General features: G+C 44.4%; 3 protein-coding genes across 8 annotated transcripts; 1 reads left to right on the forward strand and 2 right to left on the reverse strand.

The window, feature by feature from the left end:
* Positions 1–74: 74 nt before the first annotated feature.
* LOC128015314 (uncharacterized) lies at positions 75–5,247 on the forward strand. Its single transcript, XM_052599038.1, has 6 exons — positions 75–328; positions 1,079–1,641; positions 2,242–2,554; positions 2,909–2,977; positions 3,413–3,651; positions 3,734–5,247. Exons 1-6 carry the CDS (start codon positions 310–312, stop codon positions 4,544–4,546), a joined length of 2,016 nt encoding a protein of 671 aa, XP_052454998.1. The 5' UTR covers positions 75–309; the 3' UTR covers positions 4,547–5,247.
* A 2,048-nt stretch (positions 5,248–7,295) lies between these two features.
* lyl1 (LYL1 basic helix-loop-helix family member) lies at positions 7,296–11,931 on the reverse strand. Of its 2 annotated transcripts, none has more exons than XM_052599040.1 (4): positions 11,597–11,931; positions 9,747–10,326; positions 8,539–8,633; positions 7,296–8,377 (listed from the first exon to the last, which is right to left on the reverse strand). In XM_052599040.1, the coding sequence occupies exons 2-4, from the start codon at positions 10,232–10,234 to the stop codon at positions 7,890–7,892; spliced, it is 1,071 nt and encodes a 356-aa protein (XP_052455000.1). In that variant the 5' UTR covers positions 10,235–10,326; positions 11,597–11,931; the 3' UTR covers positions 7,296–7,889. The 2 variants fall into 2 exon arrangements, with proteins under 2 accessions (XP_052455000.1, XP_052454999.1); XM_052599039.1 differs by lacking the exon at positions 11,597–11,931 and adding an exon at positions 10,599–11,589.
* An 8,190-nt stretch (positions 11,932–20,121) lies between these two features.
* Positions 20,122–24,677, reverse strand: zglp1 (zinc finger GATA like protein 1). 5 transcript variants are annotated; one of them, XM_052599044.1, is made up of 5 exons: positions 24,519–24,674; positions 21,550–22,477; positions 21,384–21,478; positions 20,579–20,672; positions 20,122–20,476 (listed from the first exon to the last, which is right to left on the reverse strand). In XM_052599044.1, the coding sequence occupies exons 2-5, from the start codon at positions 22,458–22,460 to the stop codon at positions 20,368–20,370; spliced, it is 1,209 nt and encodes a 402-aa protein (XP_052455004.1). In that variant the 5' UTR covers positions 22,461–22,477; positions 24,519–24,674; the 3' UTR covers positions 20,122–20,367. The 5 variants fall into 5 exon arrangements, with proteins under 5 accessions (XP_052455004.1, XP_052455006.1, XP_052455005.1 ...); XM_052599046.1 differs by having other exon boundaries at positions 21,393–21,478; positions 24,338–24,540; XM_052599045.1 differs by having other exon boundaries at positions 24,338–24,540.
* Positions 24,678–24,679: the final 2 nt, after the last annotated feature.

The following is a 24,679-nucleotide window of genomic DNA, read 5'->3' on the forward strand; positions in this document are numbered from 1 at the left end:
TCCAGCACGTCCTGTGTGAAGGACTCCAGCAGACCCTGCAGTCGTCTTCCATCAGCTCGGGTGGAAACTGGAGCAGCTGAAGGCGAGACACTCCCCGGGCGAGTGGCAGATGCAGGTTTGGTGGGTCTGGGTGCGGCTGCTTCGCTGTGATTCACACACATGGAGTGCGACCGTTCCTCCACCCACAGCTGCAGGTGAGGAGACGAGAGGTGTGGTGCATCTCTGACAGACATGAGCGGAGACACACACACTTCACACTGAGATCAGGAGAGAGGGAGACGGACAGACACTGACCTCACTGACACACGCATGGATTTCTCTGATCAGGGTAAGACTCGTGTTAAATCACTGATTCTCACATCTTCATGTTCTTACACAGCACAATAAGAGCTTGGAATGGACTTAAAATTTCTCATTTCATTACATAAGTGTATTATACGTGTCTTGTTCATAACTGAGGAGAAACACTGGACACACTAGACTAGTTAAATGATTTGATCTGTTGAAGTTATTGCTGTGTGTGTGAAAGTGTGAGTGTGTTGTGCTGAATGCCGTGTAACTGGACTGACGGGTGTCTCATGCAGGAATGTTTGAGGACAAAAGACAACATGAGATGTTTGTCACATAAAACTCAAAATAGAGTCTGAAACTATTTTAGAAGTCTAAAAATTTAGAAAGTATGTTTTAATTTTTCTACAAATGTTCAAGGAACGAGGCGCTGAAGCTTCAGAAATATTGTAGTTCTGGCAGATGTTTCTCAGTGTCTGATTGTTTCTGGAGGCTCTTACGGTGTTATGATCTTAAATCCATCCGGTCTTCTGACTACTGAAGCCCTGACACTCTTGTTATCTTGTGATGTGATGGTCAGTCAGTGTTGGCAGGACGTCACCCAGAGTCATTAATCACATGAAATCTAGCTGATTGGCTCAAACCAATGTGTAGACAGAATTCATGAGCAAAGATAGCAGCTCGTATGGGGCTTGCTTCTGTGAGCAGCTATGGGTGGGATGGATGAAAACACAACTTTAAGTGTCTCCAGAGTCTGTTTTTGTGATCATGGTTCTGTCTTTGTTTTTAGTCTCTGTGGAGCGGGGGACTGGTTCTCACCGTTCCCTCTCTGAGCTGAGTTTGGTTCTGGTGGGCAGCATCGGCTGTGGGAAGACCATGACAGCGGACACCCTGCTGGGTCAGAGCTCGGCCCCGGGCCCCTCGGCCTCTTCCCGAGTGAGTCAGATACGACGAGGACTGTCGGAGGGCAGGAGGCTGAGCATCGTGGAGACCCCCCGCTGGTACTGGCGCGGTCAGGAGGTGGAGGCTGACATCTGTGAGGAGACCCGGCGGTTCCTCAGCTCCAGTGTTTCCGGGCCCTGCGTCTTCCTCATCCTCATCCCCATCGGGGAGTTCACAGAGGTGGAGCGGCGCATCCCGGATCAGCTGGAGCGCATGTTCGGGCCGTCGGTGCTGGCTCACACGCTGGTGCTGCTCACCTGTGGAGAATACCTGATGGGCCGCAGTCTGGACCAGTACCTGGGGAAGGAGGAGGGGCTTCAGGAGGTGGTGAGGAGGTGTCATGGCCGCTGTCATGTGATCAGTAACCGTAGACCGGACGACAGACAGCAGGTCCTCGCTCTGCTGGAGAAGGTAAGCCACTGAGACTGGGATACAGCGTCCTCTGCTTACCTCTGTAGCCTCTCAGGGTCTATTCCAGATGTGTCCAGTCCTGCTCCTAGAGGAACTCACCTGAACTCTGCAGGGAAGTGGCCCTCAGGGAGCAGGACTGGACACCCCTGGGTTGTGTGTTTCAAAAGCATCATAAGCTTACAAAGATCTTAGAAACTGTTGACTCCATCGGGCTTTACAATCTGCTCTTGGGCAGTGCAGATCTGGACTGGTCTAATTTGTTGTCTAGTTCTGATCTTTAGGACTGACGGACTTATGGATTTATCAGTCCAGTTAATTCTAGTCCAAATCCAAATGACCCAATCCAAATAATCCATGACAAGACCAAGAGCACGGACACTTGCTCATAGATTTGGACTCGTCTGCACTGCATCACAGTGTTTTTTCATCTGACACCAAGAGCGATGGAGGCATTACTGAACATATTTATATCGAGACGTCAACATGATGCTGAAATAAAGGACTTTTGATCTTACAATTTAGACTGCAGTGGATGGGATGATTATGCTTGACAATTTGTTAGGATTTTGAGAAATGTTTAAGCTGTTTCCTGTGTCTCAGGTGGAGCAGATGGTACGGAGGAACGGAGGATTTCACCTGCTCAGAGACGAGGAAACACATGGGAGAGACGTCAGAGAGCAGGAGAAAACAGAGATGAAGCTCAGTGCAGCAAGTGACACGAAGTGGAGCAGAAGCATCGGAGGAAAACAAACACAAATCAATTCATTTGACAAACACACCGTAGAAACAGGAAGTGATGGAACGATTGAGAGACGCCTGATCAATGGGCTTCAGTCACAGCAGCGTGAGTGTGTGGACACAGACACCCGACACACACCGCTGGAGAAAAGCCTGAGCTTCAAACTCAACAAAGGTGCTGATACGAATCAGATGACTGGACAAACACATGAAAGTCATTCAGCTGATCCAGAAGTGTCCAATCCTGTTCCTGGAGGGCTTTCTTCCAGGAGAGTTTCAGTCCAGCTGCAGTTAAACACACCTGAACCGGCAGATCTAGCTCTTTAGGATCACTGGAAGCTTCCGGGTCTTGGAGCCAAGCTCTGCAGGAATGTGGCCCTCGAGGAGCAGGACTGGACATGTCTGATCTAATGAACTAATCATGCAAATACTGATTCTGAAGATGTGTTGCTGCCAGTTGGAAGACAAAAGAATTGTATGCTTGAAATGATTCTCATTTATAAGATGTTATATTTGTGTGTGACTCTAGAGGGAGCTATTCTCAGTCAGATGATGGAGGTGCCCGAGGTCCAGTACAGCCAGAGCTTCGTCAACACCAGTAGGTTCATATTATGTTCACTTATAACTAAAAGAGACTCTGTGATCTGGTCTGTAATCTCCCGGCTCGGGCGAGCATCTGTGGGATTTGGTGCTCCTAGTCATTTTAAGGTTAGGGTTATGTAACACCTAGGCTAGCCCTAACCTCTCCTCAACAAGACACATAACGTCTGGAGCACAAACACTGCAGAATGTCACACACATGCACACTAGTACACACTAATCCAGGGGTGTCCAAACCTGTTGCTGGAGGGCCAAGGGGCTGCAGAGTTCAGCTCTGACCTTAACTAAACACACCTGATTCAGCTAAGCAAGGTCTTCAGGGTTATAGAAACCTCCAGGCAAGTGTGCTGGAGATAGAATCTACTGGACTGAACCCTGGACTAACCAGTTTGTGAAAACTGACACTGACGTTTAATTATGTTTCTCATTCTAGTCCATCACACTTTTAAGAAGGTTTCGGACGACAGTGAAACTCTCTCTCCTGTATCATCATATTCCTCCTCTGATCCTCTGGATGACTCTTCTCTACCTGAGCTGAGGTTGGTTCTGCTGGGACGCCGTGGTTCTGGGAAGAGTGCGGCCGGGAACATCATTCTGGGTCGTGAGGAGTTTGATCTGGCGGCGGGCTCTCAGCGGTGTGTGAAGGGCCGAGCGCTGGTGGAGGACACACGGGTCAGTATTACACAGTTCTCCAGCTGAGTGACCGTGTGTTTGAAGGACACACGGGATCAAAGCTTGTTTCTGTCTCCTTCAGGTGTCAGTGGTGGATACACCGGACTGGTTTCAGTCAGAGAGTTCTCCTGAGGAGGTGAAAGCTCAGATCTCTTCATGTGTGGCTCTGTTGGCCCCGGGCCCTCATGCATTCCTGCTCTGCGTCCCTGTTGACCAACCCGCTCGTTCCGAGCTGCCGGCCCTGAGCGCACTGGAGGGCGTATTCGGACCTGACGCCGTCCGCCGGCACACGATCGTCCTCTTCACGCGCTCGGAGCTGCTGCCGGGGGGGGCGGAGGCCGTGGAGAAGGTGGAGGCGTACATCACCTCCCAACGGCCAGAGATGCTGGAGCTGGTGCAGAGATGCGGCGATCGCTACCATGTCTTGCAGCGTGGGAACACAGCCGGACAGCAGAGCAGCAGCGTGAAGGAGCTTCTGGAGAAGGTGCAGCAGACGGTGAAGGAGAGCGGAGGAGATTTCTACAGCTGCTCGCTCCACCAGCAGAACCAGGAGGAGAGCTCGACTGTGAGGAGAGACCGACCACGTGACAGAGACAGACAGAGCCTGCCTCACTCTCTGGATGCTCTGAAAGAGGAAGAGGAGGAAGTGACGTCCACGGTGAAGAGCAACCGTCTGGACTCAGCTGCACCGGCTCCGTCGCTGCTCCGCTCCGTGTGGGAGACGACGAGCTCGTGTGCGGGACGTGTGCCCAAGCTGCTGGCCGTGGGAGCTCTGACCGGAGCGGCGCTGGGAGTGTTCCTCGCTGGAGCTGTAGGAGGCGCTGTAGGGGCAGTGCTGGGCTCTGTGGTCACTGAGGTCGGGAGACGGAGGCTCATTAAACAAAAAACTGAGTGATGACAGATGACAGACAGTGTGAACTGCTCTGGAGAATCAGTTTGAACTGTAAAATAACTCAGTGGTTGTTGTTCTTGTATCATATTAGTCCGTACAAACTCAAAATTGAATGTGCTGTACATACTGATTCTTCAACAAGAGTTTCATAAACACAAGAGCAAATCGGTTTCAACAGTGAGTCTGTTCATTGTATTTTCCAATTGTGTAACTATACATACACCAAAAAACATTTTTTTTCTGTTCTTGAAAGGAATAAAGGGAGAGTTTGTAATTTATCACTATACATGTTCCAGACTGACTGGGGAATATTTATAATTTTGTGATGTAAACAAGTCATATTTACACTTTAAGAACAATGGTAATGTGTAGTAAGGAGCTTCAAACCTGGTTCAAAGCTGAAGATCTAAAGGACTGCAGTGATCCTCTGAGATCTGATGTGTGTGAAGCTTTCAATAAAAATCACATGCTGGTCATTTTGGTGTGACAAAGTGTTACATTAAAACTTTTGATGGTACTTTGTTTTACAGTATGTGTACTTAGAAAAGTAATGGTAATATAAATAACTGGGTTAGGGTTAGGGTTAAGTTTAAGGTTAGTACCTAGTTATTACTCAGTTAGGGTTAGGGTTAGGGTAATCACTATAAGAATGACATTATATGTACATGTGGAACAGGACTGTAAAATAAAGTGGGTTACACTTGTGTCCTTGTTACAGTGTAATTATATATTTAAATGCGGAGTAATATTAAATACATGTACTTACTATGAGGTTAGGGTTCAGATTAGGGTTACTTGCATGCAGTTATGCATAATTAATTATTATAATAGTAAATAACTGTAACGTGTAACAAGGACACCTTAAAATAAAGTGTTACCAAACTTCTATCTTTGATCTTCTTCATGTGGGTGGATGTTGTGTCCTGCAGTTCCAATAATGTTGTTGATGCTCACTCATACCATTTTTATTCAATTTTATTTTTTAAGTGAAATTCAAAAGCACAATTATATTTGCATTAGTCTCCAAAATGAACATTCAGCATCATTTCGGCAGGTTAACAGTAAGTGTCATGTGTCCAGACTTCACTAACACTGGTGTTCTTACACATACAGTACAGTGTTACCCAACCAGTGAGTGTGTGTGTGTGTGTGTCTGTTTGTGTGTGTGTGTGTGTGTGTGTGACCTTGGCCAGAGGAAGTGCTCCGTGTCATCAGGGATGTCGTAACCGCGGCAACCACTGCAGGCATGATGAAACCGTGCAGGTGGCCGTGCGCAGTGCCAGAGAAGAGGGTGTGGTACCCACAATGCCCTGCTCCAGGGGCATCAGGGGGGTTTTATCTCGGTGTCTCACACCAGCCGTCTACCCCCCCCCCCCAGAGGCCTCGGTATCAGAGCACAGAGAGACGGGAAACACTCACATATCCCTGAACTACGTGTGTGCGTCCCGTTATGTGTGACACGCCGCGTCCTGAGGCCCACTCTGGCATTTGTGGCGTGTCATTCAACCGTGAATTAGTGTTATGCAAGTTTCCCTTCCTGCCATGCGGTTCTCAGGAGTGTGTGCGTTTGACGGATGAGCTGAAATGGAGAGGATGATTTTCACTTTTTCTTTCTTCCCACCTTTTCATAACTGTGCTGCCACCAGCGGTCCGTGTCAGGAAGTCGGTTGGCTGGCGATGAGACAGCATCAACTGTAGGCGCTTCCTGGACACCTGATATGATGAGAGAGACGAGAAGCAGTCAAACCCACAGCTGACCTCTGACCCCACACACTCCCGCTGCCACAGCTGCAGTGGGAAAAACAGCTCGGCCAGCATGGCTGAACAGCATCACAGTTTTTCCATGCGCTTGTATTCTCACGGCTCTGTCATGGATAAACTGCATCCGGCTACAGGACGGGCCTTTTTTTAAACAAAATTATTTTCCTGTCCCAGTACTCTGTGCTGAAAAATCTTGGAAAATCCTCATCACACAAGGACCAGAGGATGTCCCATCTGCTCCGAGGGACACAATAAGTGCAGAAGACATGTTGACCCTGGAGAACGAGTCGAGAACAGACGCAGACACTGACCCTCCGCTGCAGCACTGCATGCAATAAAACAAGAGTTTTACAGCATCAGCGGAGTTAGTGAGCACTTGACTGGTTGAAGCAACGTTTACCCTCCAATGACTGACTGTACTATTAAAAAGAAATGGACAATAACATAGCAACCAGTCAGATTCACTCAGAACAAAGTTCATTGTGTTTATAGTTGTGTTGTGTTGATGAAGAACAGCAGTGCAGCTAAAACACATTTAGCCAGTTCGTAAACTCAGGCTTCTGCCTCAAAACTACATTTCCTATCATCGTCTGTGGATCACTTACACGCGTAATGTTCATTCAACCCGATCTCACGGCAATTCATACATTTTTCACAAGGTGGCTTATTCGTACAAATTCATACGACCACACTCGTACAAATTCATATGATTGTTGCCAAATCGTACGTATTTTACGAGTTGCACAATTCGTATGAAATTGTACGAATGACCTACACCTAACCTCGCCCCTAAAACTAACCGTCACTGGGGTTTAGACGAATCATATATAATTGTACAAGTGAGGTCCTACAAATTCGTACAAATAATCCACCTCGTAAAATACGTACAAATTGGTCGTGAGATAGCATTGGCTCATCCCTTGCTCTTCATTATGTTGCACCCGTGCTAAAAGCTTCCTACATTTATTGGGAAGTGAAAACTAGACAAAAATCTGAAACGATCATGTTTAATTTATTCAGACCAAAATCAGTTGAATGCAAGCCATATAATTACATCTTCTTACAGACAGAGCAAACAAAGATAATCCAGAGCAGACTGTGATCAGAGTGTGATGTGAGCTGCATTCAGAACATTCCCCATCAGATTCTCCTGAAGATGCTGCAGGTCTTCAGATGTCCACGGGAACCAAGACAGAGGAACACTGAACCAGCAAGTCTCCATTTCACTCCATTTAGCATTCATGCTTTCAAAAGATGAATACATTATTAAATAATCCCGTCAGAATGCTTTAGACAGTGGTAGATGTGATGTCCGAGGTACACCAGGAACCCACAAACTCTATTTATTCCCTGACTGAGCCGCACGTACAACTCCTTGAAATATCAGTGAGAGGAAATTAAATGGAGAAGTTGCAGACATGAAGAACCACGTGACACGGCTAACTCAACACATGAAACATGGATCCAGAATACAAGCCAAGATTAAACCCAATCCAAAAATGTACAAAAAGTAAATATGGGTCATTCCACACAAGATTTCTATGAGAGTTTATATGCGTGTCAGTTCGAGGTTGGTTAGTGCTGGTCACCGCTGGTAGTTACTCGCTGTGACTGCTAGGATCTGTTCCTGAACCTTCTCCGTGATTCCGCTGCTGCCGTGTTTCGTCTCGATGCCGCAGGTCCGTGGACCCGTGCTCTCCTCGCTGTCCGTGTCACCGCAACAACTGGAGCCCGACGACGCCGTCAGCACCGTCATGGAGTCCGTGGAGTCTCTGTTTTTACGGGACGGAGAGCTGCTGTTTCCCAAAGCTTCACTTCCATCCTTCTTCCGGCGCTCCTGACCCTCCGTCGTGCCTTTACACACCTGGTCACTCGTCTGGTCATTCAGCAGCTGGACGAGGAAGTTGATGTACTTCATGGCGAGGCGCAGGATCTCGTTCTTGCTGAGCTTCTTGTCAGGCGGGTGGGTCGGGATGAGTTTCCGAAGCTCAGAGAACGCACCATTTACGTTCTGTTGCCGCCAGCGTTCGCGGCTGTTAGTGAAGACACGCCGAGCCAACTTCTGAGGAGGACCTGAAGGAAAACCACACAAGAGATACAGCTGGAGCATCAACACATGCTGGATTCATATGGTTTCATCTATGGCAATGATGAACCAAGGCTTGAGAAGAGAGTAAAAACTGTACATCGGTCTCTTCACAGTAAGTTACACATCCATGAATGAAATGATGTACCATCATTGAGATCCAGTTCGAAGTGTGTGGAGGGCCGTCTCTTCATACGAGCGTTCCCGAAGATCCCAAAGCTCCCAGATGGTCCAAGGAAAGAGCTGAGAGAGAAAAGAGAAAACACTGCAACATAAGGAGATGAATGAGGAAAAAACTAATCTATAAAAGCAGTCCTGAGAGTTTGATGACCATCTGTGACTGATTGGACAAACATGACGGTCACAGGTTTGTTCTCATTACAGCCGTACAGCTCAGATTGATCTGATTTAATTCTTTCTGCAGCACAGACAAAACTGAGACTAAAGGAAGTAAAAGACCAAGCTGTAGATATACTGAGGTTCAGCAAGTCACTGGTCTACAAGAGAACCTAGCATATTTTTTTCTTTACTCTGATGCTAAGTCAGGCTACGTTTACATGACAACGGTGTAGTCAAAAATGGAAAAGTTTTCCCCTTGCACATACACGTTTTCAAAACGTTTCACTTTTACACATATCCGTGAAAATGTCCAAAAACGCTGTATTACGTATGCCAGGCCAGTAGTTGGCGCAGTCACCTTGTTAGTAAACAGTACCTGTAGGGAAGTGATAATTATATGTTGTATATGATGCGTCTCCACTGTTGGTTGTAATATTGGTGAAGTAAATCCACACTTTGCTGAAGAAGCGTTAGCAGACTCTTAAACAGGAACAACAGGACCATGTACTCCACCACTGTTTGTTCGGACTTGGCTTGCCTTGAAAATAAGTACTGCGCATGTCTACATACCTAAAACGCACTACACATGCACATAACATCTACGTTTTCAATCCCGTTTTGGGTGTTTACACGGAAAAGATAACGGTGTCATTTTCAAAAACATGCACTTTGAAAACAGTTTTCAAAATTATGCATTTTCAGTCCCCAAAAACACCATTCTCGTGTAAATTAACAGTCAAAACGCATTAAAATGAATGATTCCTCAAATCATGTGTTGATGAGGAGAGAGTGCTGACCAGATGCACCAGAAAACAGCTGAAGAACCCTTTAACCAACCCAGAACACAGGAACATCCTAGTGGCCACCAGCACACCCTAGCAACCTCATAGCAACACTCAATCACTCAGGTGCTGATTTATTCCCACCACGAAACTCACAAATGGAGAAAAGTTCTTTCTTCTGGTCATATGAAGGAATATAAGAGTGTTATCAGTTGTGGGTGTGAACTGGCCTCACCTGCTGATGAAGGGGTGTGTCTGCAGGAAGGGTGGAGGCAGGAGGGCCGCAGGGGGTCCAGGGCTGGACAGTGAGGACAGGTGTGCCAGTCTCAGCTCGGGGGGGCCGTGCGGGAGGCGAGGAGCGGGGTGCAGGGCCCTCAGTGGGGCCGACAGCATGGACAGGGGAGGCAGGGGGGGTTTACTGTGAGCCAGGCTGATGACCGGGATGTTGGGAGGGAGGGAGGTCGAGGACGAGGAGGATGAGGACACACACTCTCCACTCGACTCTGTGGATGTGACGGGGGGGCTCGGCCGGGGAGGTGTCGTCTGGTCCGTCTCGGCTCCGATGGCCTCTGGTTCCGCTGCGCTGGCCGTGGTGTCTGTTCGGCTCTCTGCGTCACGAGCCGTGTTAGCATCAGGTGAACTCATGCGAGCAGGGCTGATGTGCTGGAGGACAGATGGAGACGGTGAGGAGGGCGAGACGGGCGGATCACTCTTCTCCATCATGATCTGAGATTGAGGAGTTCTCCTGATGTTCTCAGATTCTTCTCATCGCTCCTCGTGTGGAATTCTGCAGAATAATCTGCTTCTGTATGGTCCTGAAACAACAAAACAGTTTGGTTTCAAACAGGCAGGAGCTTCTGAAGTCACATTATGATAATATAATGTCCCCAGTGTATGAAGAACAAACTAGTGTGACTTCATTTCAAACAAAAACAGGCCAGGGCTAAGTTTGAGTTTGCCGTATGAAGCAAGCTTTTTCGGAAAGTTACATTTGGTTGTTTTGAACTCCTGAAACAAACTACAAATAAACTGGACTTGGTTTTTGGATTTCAAAACAGCTTGCCAAATCAAGAAAAGTTCACTACACCTTGTAAACACCTTTGAACTACCACTGGTCAGTAGCTAGTATGTAATGTGTGTCCAGAAGCAGCACAGAAGCAGTCATCAGTATCACAGGGATATTTGTAGAAACGGACAACAATACATTGTATGAGTCACAATTATCGAGCATTTCATCAAGTTCAGTTCACACAAACACATTCACTGCTAAAACATTCACTGTATCAAAGAGAACAGAAGATAATGTAGTGGACATGACAGCTCATCTGAGGAAGGAGTAAGAAATCTCAAAAGTCTTTCTGCATTTGGTACAAATGTCAACCAAAACAACAAATGAGTATCCGCTTTTCTGAGTTCTCCAGCAACAGCTGCTAACAGTGCTCGCTTGTGTTGTATTATGCAAAGATCACACGTCAGTCGTCCTGCTCTCTAACCATTAGTTCTGATGTGAGTCACTGATTGATCGATGAATCTATTGCTTTGATAGACATGATCAATGAACATCCTCACACACAGAGAGAGCGATTTAATACATGCTTCTGCAAAGGATTTCCTTCATGTTTCCCTCTTTTAAATGTCGGCTGTTATTCCTCACATTTGGTTCCTCTTTCTGTCCAGTTTAATGAACTTTATTTTTCATAACAGTCTACTCCAGTCTGATCCTTAACAAAACATACACTTGACCTTCTGTTAGCTCCATGTGTCTTCAGATGCTCACTCGCAGGAAACATCACGCTTTTCATGGGTCACGTTTCTTCCAACCGCTCCTCCGACATTTCTCTCTCTTTCCAAATGTCTGATTCAGTCGTCGAGTCTTTAACGTCCATGTCAGCTTACAAGAACTTTATGATTCGCAAATGAGTTTGTTCGTATGTTATATCCAAGATGTGTGTCAGTAGTTCTGAATAAGTGTATGAAGTTATCCCGAGTGTCAGCATTGCTTATGAAGAGTAAGCGGAGAATAGAATCAGTGGTGATCTGACAAACAAGCGTCTGCTGCGGTCTGAGATCTCGTCGGTCACTCACCGTGTTTGTGGTCACTTTCTCTGTTGTCTTCGTTCACTCCGTCTGTGAAGCGATTGCACCCTCGCTCTCCTCCACACGTCTCCTCGCTCTTCCTTCCTGTTCCTGAGTGCTGTTCTCCACAAGTTTCTCCAGCGTTCAGTGGAGACCAGAGATCTGGAGAGATGACCTCACTGCAGGAACGACGGACGACTGGAACACGCACTGATGTAGAAGTGATGCACGTGTGCCGTCTCTCTCTCCATCAGCCCCCCCACCCATCACCATCAGACATGGTGCTCTAGTTGGATACCAGTTGAGCTGAACTAGTGTTGGGCGAGAGAGAGAGAGAGAGAGAGAGAGAGAGAGAGAGACAGAGAGAGAGAGAGAGAGAGAGAGAGAGAGAGAGAGAGCTTTCCGCTCTCTGCTGGACAGGAGGATGTACTTGTACAATATGGTGATGTTGATAAGAGTAAAAAAAAGTGCCTGCAGGCATGAGATAAGAGCCCCCCCACCCGTCTCTCTCTCTCTCTCTGGTCAGCCTCAGACACTGAAGGTTCTTGGATCTCGACCAAAAGGAAGCACAACTTACATCATGATTGAATAACATTGTAAAAGTTCTCTCTCACACAGTCAAACTGAAATATATAAACAAGTCAAGCAACATTTATTCTGTTCTTTTGGAGTTTGAGTGGAAACAGTCAGAAACTGCAAAGTTGAAACTCTTCATGAACACATCTTCATCTCAGGCCTCACTGCACAGCTCCACAAACACTTTGATCTGATTCACTAACTGACACACACACACACACACACACACACACACACACACCTATCTGAGGTTAAAATCAGAGTAGCAACATTTCACACAGAAATCATGGTTTATCAGTAAGTTAACACTAACATGTATTGTCAATTTACTAGAAAAGCAATAGATATATAAAAATAGATATAAAAAAAGATGTAAAAAAATAAAATAAAAAATAAAATAAGGGTGACATGACGAATCACATTGCACATTGATTTACTTGATCTTCTGTGAATGAAACATGAAGAGACTGAAGACAGGTGAGACTCTACTGAGAGACTGTGTGTGGACATCGTTTGGGTGCCTTTCTGCTAATTAAGCATTTAGAATCATCTGGATTCATTATCATTAGAACTAATGTATGTGTTCATGCACCTGTTGTGTAGTGAGTTTAATTGTGTGCATAAACACCTAAAACTGCATTAAATTATTAGTGAATTAAATACAATTGGTTTTATCATGAAAACAATTAAACAACATTAATCACATTAAAATAATCATATGAAGAATCAGTCCAGCATCACAGATATAGTCTCATCTAGTCACTGTGTGTGTGTGTGTGTATAATGTCATGGGTATGACACAGGTATTACAAGGAGAGGGTGACTTATGAGCACATAACCCATGTCCCCATTTTTCAAAACACTTATAAATCATACAGAATGAGTTTTTTTGAGAAAGTAAAAATGCACAAAGTTTCCTGTGAGGGTTAGGGTTAGGTGTAGGGTTGGTGAAGGACCATAGAATATACAGTTTGTACAGAATAAAAACCATTACACCTATGGGATGAACACACTTTACACAAAGACAAACATGTGTGTGTGTGTGTGTGTGTGTGTGTGAGTGTGTTGTGTGAGTGTGTGAGTGAGTATGTGTGTGTATGAGTGTGTGTGTGTGTGTGTGTGTGTGTGTGTGTGTGTGTGTGTGTGTGTGTGTGCGTGAGTGTGTGTGTGTATGTGTGTGTGTATGAGTGTGTGTGTGTGTGTGTGTGTGTGTGTGTGTGTGTGTGTGTGAGTGTATATGAGTGTGTGTGTGTATGTATAGCAGCTGTGTTACGGTCGGTTGACTCCAATTCGCCGTCACGTCTGTGGAGATTTGCCTCAGTGTTAAATTAAGACGAAGAGTTTTAACCGCACTGAGAAATGCTTCTCTCCATTTCCAAAAATACATGCGACAGTCTTCAGTGTTCAGTCACAAACACGATGGAGCTTCAAGAGTCAATCTGCCCTTGTTTATTTAAAACAATTTGTTCCTTTAAACTGACGGATTTGATTATTTGGTAACATTTTAAAGACCAATTATCTCTACTAACTAGCTGCTTATTTGCATGCATATTACTATCATATTGCAATATTTGTAGTTGTAAAGCACATATTAATGCCTTATTCTGCATGACCATATTTTAGATTTCTTAATCCACTCCATAACTAAACTGAACAACTACCTTACTAACTATTAATAATCAGCAGATTAGGAGTTTTTATCTAACCTGCTTGCCGTTTGACGGTAACATTGCTCAAAAAGTTGCTTCAAGTATCATCACATTTACTCTACACCAGGGGTCACCAAACTCGATCCTGAAGGGCCAGAGTCCAGAATCATAGCACCTCTTACTGGACACTGCAGTGGGGTCAGGAACTCAAAACCTTGGCCTTTTAGTGCTTCATCCACAAACAGGAGACAGTATCAGACCAATATACCAGGAGATATTCAGTAGATTTCTTTACAGTCTATACAGAAACTCACTGTCACTACCAGTGTGACAACTAGCCCCAGTCCACATGTAAACAACAGACAGACCTGTGATCATAACCCATTTCACACAATTAGATAAATGCATTCAGAAAGACGTCTGTAAATCAGCCGTTGTGATGAATCTGCTCCTGATCTCAGACTCGATCAGCTCTCTGTGTGAAAGTCAAACTGATGGTAATTATAGCAGCGAGTGTTTCCTTATGAGGGAAGAAATCTTAGCAATTGTTTCAAACAAAAGTCGCCTGTATTGTCCATCTATCTTAACACACGCAACAACAAAGCAGCAATAAATGACTCTGTGTGTGTGTGTGTGTGTGTGTTTCATGGATAATCACTTTTCATCTGTGTAAATGATCTGAACAGCAGACAGAGGGTTATGAAGAGGACAAGAGAGAAAATTACGTCAACACACACACACTTCATGTACAATATACAATCGTCTCTTGCTAACTCGCACTTGTGTTTGAGACACATTTCCTCCATCCATGTAAACACTATTGTGTGTCAGAGATACAGATCTGTGAGGCTTAATTGTTTAGGGCAATAAGTGTGTGTATGAGTGTGTATGTGTGTGTGCATGTGTGAGTGTAGGTGCGCATGTGTGTGTGAGTGAGTGTCTGCGTGTGTGTGAGCGTATGCATGTGTGTGAGCGTTTGTGTGTGTGTGTGTGTGTGTGTGTGAGAGAGAGAGAGTGTGTGTGTGTGTTGGGGGGGTTGTGTGTGTGTGTGTGTACAACTCTGTATAATGACATGGGTATGACACAGGTATTACAAGGAGAGGGTGACTTATGAGGACATAACCCATGTCCCCATTTTTCAAAACACTTATAAATCATACAGAATTAGTTTTTTTGAGAAAGTAAAGCTGCACAAAGTTTCCTGTGAGGGTTAGGGTTAGGTGTAGGGTTGGTGAAGGGACATAGAATATACAGTTTCTACAGTATAAAAACCATTACACCTATGGGATGAACACACTTTACAAAAAAACACACACGAGTGAGTGTGTCATAGATTCCAGAAGTCATAGATCCTCTTTTGACTATTATTAATTCCTCATTGTCATTAGGATATATATATATATATAGTGTATATGGATCTTAGTGCTGTGTTCAACACTATTGACCACAGCATTCTTTTGCATAGACTTGAACACTTTGTTGGCATCAGTGGAAGTGCATTAACATGGTTTAAATCGTACTTATATGACCGCCATCAGTTCGTAGCAGTGAATGAAGATGTATCATATCGATCACAAGTGCAGTATGGAGTACCTCAAGACTCAGTACTAGGGCCGCTACTCTTCACACTTTATATGTTACCCTTGGGAGATATCATCCGGAGCAGTGGGCAGCCATTTATGCTGCGGTGACCGGGGAGCAGTTGGGGGTTCAGTGCCTTGATCAAGGGCACCTGTCATGATATTGCCAGCCTGAGACTCAAACCCATAACCCTAGGGTTAGGAGTCAAACTCTCGAACCACTAGGCCACGACTTCCGCAGTTGTGGTTGCTCTGTCAATTCTTCGTCATCAGTTAGGAACCTAGGTGTGCTACTTGATCGCAATCTTTCCTTAGAAAGCCACGTTTCTAGCATTTGTAAAACTGCTTTTTTCCATCTCAAAAATATATCTAAATTACGGCCTATGCTCTCAATGTCAAATGCAGAAATGTTAATCCATGCATTTATGACTTCAAGGTTAGATTATTGTAATGCTTTATTGGGTGGTTGTTCTGCACGCTTGGTAAACAAACTACAGCTAGTCCAAAATGCAGCAGCAAGAGTTCTTACTAGAACCAGGAAGTATGACCATATTAGCCCGGTCCTGTCCACACTGCACTGGCTCCCTATCCCTAACATTGGGTTGCACTTTATTTTACAGTACGTGTACTAACATGTACTTATAGTGTACTTACAGTGTATTTATCTAAGAAGGTTCTGGTAATAAAGGGTAACTACATGGGGTAGGGTTAGGTTTAGGGGTAGGTTCAGGGTTAGTATCTAGTTATTACATAGTTATTGTAATTACTATAATAAGTACATAGTATGTACATGAGGAACAGGACTGTAAAATAAAGTGCTACTGAAAATTGTATAGATTTTAAAATATTGCTTATTACTTATAAAGCCCTGAATGGTTTAGCACCTCAGCATTTGAATGAGCTCCTTTTACATTATAATCTTCTACGTCCGCTACGTTCTCAAAACTCAGGCAATTTGATAATACCTAGAATATCAAAATCAACTGCGGGCGGCAGATCCTTTTCCTATTTGGCGCCTAAACTCTGGAATAGCCTACCTAACATTGTTCGGGAGGCAGACACACTCTTGCAGTTTAAATCTAGATTAAAGACCCATCTCTTTAACCTGGCTTACACATAACATACTAATATGCTTTTAATATCCAAATCCGTTAAAGGATTTTTAGGCTGCATTAATTAGGTAAACCGGAACCGGAAACACTTCACATAACACCCGATGTACTTGCTACATCATTAGAAGAATGGCATCTACGCTAATATTAGTCTGTTTCTTTCTTATTCCGAGGTCACCGTAGCCACCAGATCCAGTCTGTGTCCAGATCAGAGGGTCACTGCAGTCACCCGGATCCAGTACGTATCCAGACCAGATGGTGGATCAGCACCTAGAAAGGACCTCTACATCCCTGAAAGACAGCGGAGACCAGGACAACTAGAGCCCAGATACAGATCCCCTGTAAAGACCTTGTCTCAGAGGAGCACCAGGACAAGACCACAGGAAACAGATGATTCTTCTGCACAATCTGACTTTGCTGCAGCCTGGAATTGAACTACTGGTTTCGTCTGGTCAGAGGAGAACTGACCCCCAACTGAGCCTGGTTTCTCCCAAGGTTTTCCATTCTCCATTCTGTCACCGATGGAGTTTCGGTTCCTTGCCGCTGTCGCCTCTGGCTTGCTTAGTTGGGGTCACTTCATCTACAGCGATATCATTGACTTGATTGCAAATAAAAACAGACACTATTTAACTGAACAGAGATGACATCACTGAATTTACATTTATTTATTTAGCAGACGCTTTTATCCAAAGCTACTTACAATTGCTATATATGTCAGAGGTCACATGCCTCTGGAGCAACTAGGGGTTAAGTGTTTTGCTCAGGGACACATTGGTGTCTCAGTGGATTCGAACCCGTGTCTCTCACACCAAAGGCACGGTCTCATCCACTACACCAACACCACCCCAGTGAATTCCATGATGAACTGCCTTGAACATTTGCTGAACATTTTCTAACAAAGTGCCATGTAACAATAGTAGAAAAAAAGTAAAATGCACAAATAACTGTGGTATGTAGATTTTTTTATTATATATAATGGCTGATATATGGCGTCACCAAAACTGATTGAGGTCATCCACACATACATTGTGTGATAAGTCGATATATTATTAAATAATTGTCACACACTTGAAACATTGTGGACGGTTACAGAGGAAATCTGGCATCACACACACACACTAACAGACTTTCAAGACGTTCTTGCAATGCCCTAGAAACCACTCAGAATACCTCAGTAACCCCTTAGCAACACCCCGGCAACCAGCCTCAACCCCCGAGCACTGCTGAGATCGACACGAACAAAACAACTCTCCCTTCAGCTTCAGAAAAACTAAGAAATCTAGTTATCTTTATTCTTACAAAACATGATTTGGAGCACAGTGTTCAAACATTTTGATTTCAAGTATCACATGTGATAACGGATAACTGTCAGTTTGGCAGGAAGTAATTCATTACAACGAAAAAAAAACTGAACTCATGAATCTGCTCTCTTGGACTAAATGAACTCGCACACATAATGCGGTTTGATAATATGCAGAAACCATTGCTGTGCTCACACCTGCATGTGTGATTAAATATATCCGTCACGCGCCGCTGCTTGAGCGTGAAACACAGCGAGAATCCTCCACATATTCAGCAGAGCGTCTGAACACAATCATCACCGAGATCCGTCAGCGGCCGGTGAACACGAGCCCACGCTCACAGATAGAGATGTGTCCACGCCGCTGAGCGCAGAGTACCCAGGATGCACCTGGAGCAGCAGAGGGAGGATGTCAGGAACAGCTGTTTCCTGTCCACACTTCCTGCTGGAGCGCTGGAGGGCGGGAGGCTTGATGTCGAAGGCTTCAGCGACAGCGTCGGCCATTTTCCAAACAGGATATATGTGCCGTGGTCACAGGTGTGAGCGCACGAATGCTCATTATTCATAACTCATCTCTTAATGCGCCGCCGGGTTTCTGATTGACAGGCCACTTCAGCTTCATTCCAAGAGTTCAGGACTACAGCATACTCAGACAAAGACAATAGTGAATGATTTAAAGTGCAGAGATCATGAGGAATCATATTGTTCTTGATCGCCTGAGATCATGGATTCATTAAACTATGAAACACACCACAAACGTCAGAGATAAAAATGTTTTTCTCAGTTCATAAAGAGCATTTCTTGCAGCTGAACTGTAAATATGACCAGTGTTGGGTAATGTTCCTTTTAAAACTAATGCATTACAATATTGTGTTACTCCCTAAAAAAAGTGACTTAATGTTACTTAGTTACTTTTTATGGAAAGTAATGCATTACGCAGTTTTGAGTTACTTTTTAAATCCGGGCAGGGCTTGTTTGTTTGTTTTTAATATAAAAAAAAGTAATTTTACAAATATAAAAGCCGTTTCACACCAGAAGTGAAGTGAATGCGGATCAGGCTGAAGGAAATGTGAATTCTCTTCTGTACAGTAGATCTAATCACATGAAGAATATGACGCAGGGGAAGAAAGTTCAACACGATTCAGCAAGAACACAAATAAAACAGTATATACTAATTAGTATGTTTGAATTAGCTCAAAGGTCAGTAGCGAAGAAATTGGTTGATAAAATGCTATTAAATAAAACTATAAATGTCTTTTAATATTTAGTTATTGCAGGTTTGTATTATATTCTGAATATTTTTATTTAGCAGAATACTGAATCTGACAAAGTAACTGCAGTTACTTATTTGAAAAAGTAACTCAGATATTTCCTTCTTAATTAAAAAGTAATGTTACTTTACTAGTTTCTTTGAAAAAGTAATATGATATGGTAACGTGTGTTACTTGTAGTGTGTTACACGGAGTCTGACTTCTGCAATGTTGTGACGTCACGCATCGAATCAAAGGTTTGTGTGAGACACAGCGGTCAGTGTAAAGCCAAGACGACTTGAACATTACAGATCTACGGACTCATTCATGCGCTTCAATATTCAACTGAGTGTTTGCTCTGGTATTACGGTCACATTTTATTATTCGTGATATTGACGCACATCAGTCTTGACCCTTCAGGAAGAACACACTCCGTTTCCTCGTGTGTGTGTGTGTGTGTGTGTGTGTTAGAGACAAGCGTCCTGCTGGAGACACATCTCCTGTTACTCAGCTCAACGTTTGAATGATTTCCATTGGTTAAATATTTGAACTAAACTATATTTTGTCCTTGGACGCAGAGTTTTTGGGAGTGAACACAAAAACATTTAAATATAATTGTCCTCTTACATTTTCCCCGATCACCATTAAACCCTAATCTAAATAAGCAGAAATACCACAGATTGAGACGCACAGAAATATCACAACAAACACAATCACAGCAGATCTGCTTCTTCATCTCTCACCAAACAAGACTCTGATCAAACCAGTTACAGGCGAATCACAGACAGATTCAGCGAAGCCTTGTGACCAAAACCACAGCAGAACCTGCAGCATCACCGAAGAGACCACCAGTGAAGAGCTTCCATAATAATCAGACTCCAGTATCATCACATCAACAGCAGGACGTCTGAGACTCGACTCAGAAACGTACAGCTGATCTGATCACACTTACGTCCATCATTAGAGAACAAACATTCATATTAATCTGTGTATATAATATGACTGACCCGTTAATCAGATGACAAAGGATCTACGTAATAATGCTTAAAAAAGCACTGACAATAGAGCACTATAAATACAATTTAATATTGAATTCCAGCACAGAAGACCTCTGAACAGAAACACAGCCAGTGCTAACACAAATCAGACCAAAGAAAATACACAAACCATGAATAAATAGTTAATTTTCACAAAACAAGAGGAAGAATGTGTGAATTAAATAAGTGAACAGTCAATGGTCATGTTTGGGTTTCATCAGTCCATCTACAGGAACTAACCATTTTCAGAGACGTCAGGAGCGCATGAGTGTCCCATCACTTCAGCTTCAGGACCTCGCCGCATCTCTGACACGAGGACTGTGTGTTTGCCTCCTTCTTGGGGATGTTCCAGCACTGCTGACAGCGCACGCGGTACTTCTTATACCTGCCCAAACCACCAGAGCACTAGATCAGGCCTTATTAGAAGAATAAATGAAGAGTGAGTATAAAAATCTTTAGACTAAGCGTGAGGAGAGCAGGAGAGCACCTGATGCCACAGGCGTTACAGAGCGGCGTCCCGTCCTCAGCGTCTCTCCAGAGAGGAGTCTTCCTCGTGCAGCACGACGCACACATCTTACTCCCTGAGAACACAGAACACAACCAGGACTGCTTTCACTAGAACCACTGCGACGAACTGAAGCCATTTCTTCTGAGGGACCCGAAAACTCCAAACACGAGTCCAGGGACAATTCACTCAAAAATAAAGAAATCTCTCACCCTTTACTCATCCTCAAACTGTTCCACAACTCTATATTAAAGAACATTAAAGAAGACATTCTGAAGAATGTTGGTAGCCAAACAGTCGACGGCACCCATTGACTTCCATTGTATGATAAAAAAAAATAAAAAATACGGTCAATGGCTACGGTCAACTATTTGGTTAACAACATTCTTCAAAATATCTTCTTTTGTGTTCAACAGAAGAAAGAAACGCATACCTGTTTAAATGTCATAAATTACAGAAAACTACATTCTAATGTTTACATTAAAATTGTGTCATTATATAAACTCCATTCATGAGTGAGTGGTCTACAATATCTATAAATAAAGGGTTTAGATGACATAAAATTATATCATAAATGCAAAGTGGGGGATTTTTGCTTTTATTTCAAAATCAAATCTACATCCCTGAGAATCATTCATGTCTGGAGCACAAACACTGCGCTTACACTCAGCTTTAACACTTTCAGCACGAGCACCAGTGACGAGTAGTGTGTGTGTGAGAGAGTGTGTGTAGAGTGTGTGTGTGAGTGTGTGTGTGATGCCCTCTGGTGCCGGGGTGCAGTACTGACGGGACACACCGCAGCAGTCGCTCTCCTCCTCGGAGCTGCTCCTCTGTGTCCGGCTGCGGCTGCTCCTGCTCCTCCTCCAGCGCTGGATCTCTTCACTGAGCAGAGGATGACACATCATCAACCTCCAGAGCAGAAACACACCACACTCACCCCTCAGACGCTCCACCTGTAGTTGGAGGTGATGACGAGTCGGCTCTGACCAGCGTCCAGCTGCGGGGCCATGCTGAAGGTCACTCCCTGCACCTCAGGGTCCTGCGGGTCAGGGCTGCGGGTGGGACGAGGCTGCTTCCTCTGCGTCCGTCTGCCAGTGTCCCACAAACACGTCTGGAGCTCCTTGTGCACGCTCTCTAGGAGATTATTGTTGAGGTCGGCTGATTGTGAGGAACACGGTGTGTTTTCAGAGGCGTTCAGAGGGAGCCACACACTCTCAGAGTCTCGCTCAGACACCAGACAGGAAGTGAAGTCAAGAGGACTGATGGGCGCACAGTCATTTCCTGTGGACGGGACAACAGATTCCTCATGATCTGAATGGCCCTGGTCTCTGGACCCGTGCAGCACAGACGTGTTTTCGGTCTCCTCACTGGTGCGGATGTGATCCGCTGTGTGTGTCTTTATGAGCTCAGCCAGATCTTGGGGATCTTTGATGTTCTCCACATCTGTGAGCTCGATGACAGAGGAACAAGCATCAGCGGGACACTCGGGCTCAGACGGAGGTCTGGGCGTCAGCACGGTCTCGGAGGCGTCTGATGGGTGCAGGTCGAGCGCTCCTCGGTCCTCACAGCCGGACTGCAGCAGCTGCTCACACTGCTGGTTGATCAGACGCATCACCTCCCATGCACTGCTGCTGCGCTCAGACTCCTGCACTACAGAGAAAGAGCCGCTGAACTCTGGGTCTTCACGGCCGGAGAGGACGAGTGACCCGCTGTCTTCACTCTCTACATGTGACGGTGCAGAACGCAAGCGCTCGTCGCCCGCTGGAGGAGTGAGTTTGGTGGCCTCCTGAAGCAGGAGGAGGATGGAGGACTGGGTCACCTGCTGGTGCTGCACATCTTCTGGAGAACACACATGAGAACTCATGTTTCCTCAGGGGTTTACTGAAACACAGAAGAACATTAACTGAGACACTCAAGCCATTCAAATATAACAGATTTAAACACCCAGGGCGTTCACGCAGCCTGTCAGAGGTTTGGGGTCAGTAAGATGTTTTAATGTTTCTGAAAGAAGTCTCTTCTGCTCACCACAGCTGCATTTATTTGATCAAAAATACAGTAAAACTGTGAAATATTATTACGATCTAAAACATCTGTTTTCTGTGTGAATCTGTGTTAAAGTGTAATGTATTTCTGTGATGCTCCGCTGTATTTCCAGCATCATTCCTCCAGTCTTCAGTGTCACATGATCTTCAGAAATCAGAATAATATGATGATTTACTGCTCAAGAAACATTTCTGATTATTATCAGTGTTGAACACAGATTATTTTTTTAGAATCTGTGATGCATTTTAATTTTTCAGGAGTGACAGATGAAAAGAAAGTTCAAAAGAACAGCATTTATTTGAAATAAGATCTTCTGTAACACTATAAATGTCTGGGCCCGTATTCATAAAGATTCTAAAAATCCTCTCAGAAAACTCTTTATTTAGCTTAAAAACTTTTACGTAGGAGTCTTAGCTTAAGAGCGATTTGGGATCGATCTGAGAGCAACTCTGAGTAAGGAAAAGACAAAAACTTTCATCTAAGTTAGGAGGCGGGGTTGACCCAATGTATGACACAATCTTTTGAAGACTGTGATTGGTTGGTTGTCCAAGAAGGAAAGAAAAAGAGTGATAAGTATAGGATGTATTCTAATTCTCACTTTGAATTTACATGCGGAATTTTTCCTATTTGACCGTTCGCTGTCTCTCTCTCTCACACACACACACACACATTATATGCGTGTATCTAATTTTTATTTACCATGCTTTTAATTTCCTATAAAGTATTTGATTGGCTTAGAATGATAAAAATTGTTCCACTCTTTCCAGTTACAGTGATTGCTGTCCTATTAAAGTGGCAGTTTGAATTTTAGTTTTAATGTATCAAGCATGGAATCAAAACCAAGAAGGGCGAGAAAGCCAAACTGGACAGAGGAACAGTGTTTACTGTTAGCCCAGTTAGTGGATGAACACAAGGCCATTCTTAAAGGAAAATGTGGGCCGGGTGTCACAGCAAGGGACAAGAAGCAGACATGGGAGCGTATAGCCCAAACTATTAACGGTTCATTCCCCTGCTTGTGCGCACCTATCAGCCTGCTATATTCATAAATGCAGTTTTTTGAGCCTGCAAGGTGGGAATGAAAAATTGAAAATTAGTCAGATTTAAACGATTATTACTAAATATTACCACATTTCCATAAGGGTGTTACACTTTATCACTAAATGAACGTCAGCCACATTTAAAGACCAATCAGAGGGCGTGGCCAGGGTGAAACATCCAATCATTTGCCCTCTCTGAGAAGCTCTGAATGTGCTCCTGACTTAAAACTGGGACATGTGAGGTCTCACAGAAATTCACTAAAATATAATGTCCATCACAGAAGACAAAACTCCTCAGCTGTAAGTCAGGAGGATATCATATATACAGTATCTACACTTTTCCAGAGTGATGTATTCGAGTTCTGTAGTAAAGATCACTGTGAAAACTTGCATCTTATCATCATCAAACTCGAGACCAAACACAATGACATAATGAGGACAGACAGAATTATTATTAATGTGGAGGGGATATGAAACAAAACAAAACAAAATCTTGTAGCGGGCGTCCTGAATAACATTTACCTGACGGAACTGACGGAAAACAAGGTGACAGAAAGAAAATAATGATTAAAGTTATTAAACATGTACTTGTCAGCGATTGATAGTTGAGTTCTGCTCCAGAACACTGTAAACGCAGCTCACACACGTCATCATAACTCACAATGTAACAGATAGACGAGTTTCCTCTCAGCAGTCGCGACAATGTAACAGTCAATCTCCCGCGCGCGGCACGCGCTCCACAGCATCGGCAGGCACCCGCGCGCGCGCTCCCGCTCAGCAGTGTGACCCGAGCACGAGGAGTGTGTGTTTGTGTGATTCTGAACAGATGTAGATAAACTCACCGCTCAGTCTCTGGAGAACATCAGATCCTCTCAGGTGTGAAGCGACCGTCACGTGACGTGATGAGCAGGTGTCCCGGATCTCACATCCTCAAGAACTAACGAGTGAAGTGGATGATGGGCTCATTTATTGAAAAGAATTAATGATCAACTCCAAACACATG

This window comes from Carassius gibelio, chromosome A6 (assembly GCF_023724105.1).
Source record: "Carassius gibelio isolate Cgi1373 ecotype wild population from Czech Republic chromosome A6, carGib1.2-hapl.c, whole genome shotgun sequence".
In the NCBI taxonomy this organism is placed as follows: domain Eukaryota; kingdom Metazoa; phylum Chordata; class Actinopteri; order Cypriniformes; family Cyprinidae; genus Carassius; species Carassius gibelio.

Coding starts and splice junctions, on each gene's coding strand:
- LOC128015314 (XM_052599038.1), top strand. Junction 1,642..2,241: donor TCCTCGCTCTGCTGGAGAAG/GTAAGCCACTGA, acceptor CCTGTGTCTCAG/GTGGAGCAGATGGTACGGAG. Junction 3,652..3,733: donor CGCTGGTGGAGGACACACGG/GTCAGTATTACA, acceptor TGTCTCCTTCAG/GTGTCAGTGGTGGATACACC.
- lyl1 (XM_052599040.1), bottom strand. CDS start 10,234: ATGATGGAGAAGAGTGATCCGCCCGTCTCGCCCTCCTCACCGTCTCCA. Junction 8,634..9,746: donor ACACACCCCTTCATCAGCAG/GTGAGGCCAGTT, acceptor TTTCTCTCTCAG/CTCTTTCCTTGGACCATCTG. Junction 8,378..8,538: donor CGAACTGGATCTCAATGATG/GTACATCATTTC, acceptor GTTTTCCTTCAG/GTCCTCCTCAGAAGTTGGCT.
- zglp1 (XM_052599043.1), bottom strand. CDS start 22,460: ATGAGTTCTCATGTGTGTTCTCCAGAAGATGTGCAGCACCAGCAGGTG. Junction 21,479..21,549: donor GTCATCACCTCCAACTACAG/GTGGAGCGTCTG, acceptor TCCTCTGCTCAG/TGAAGAGATCCAGCGCTGGA.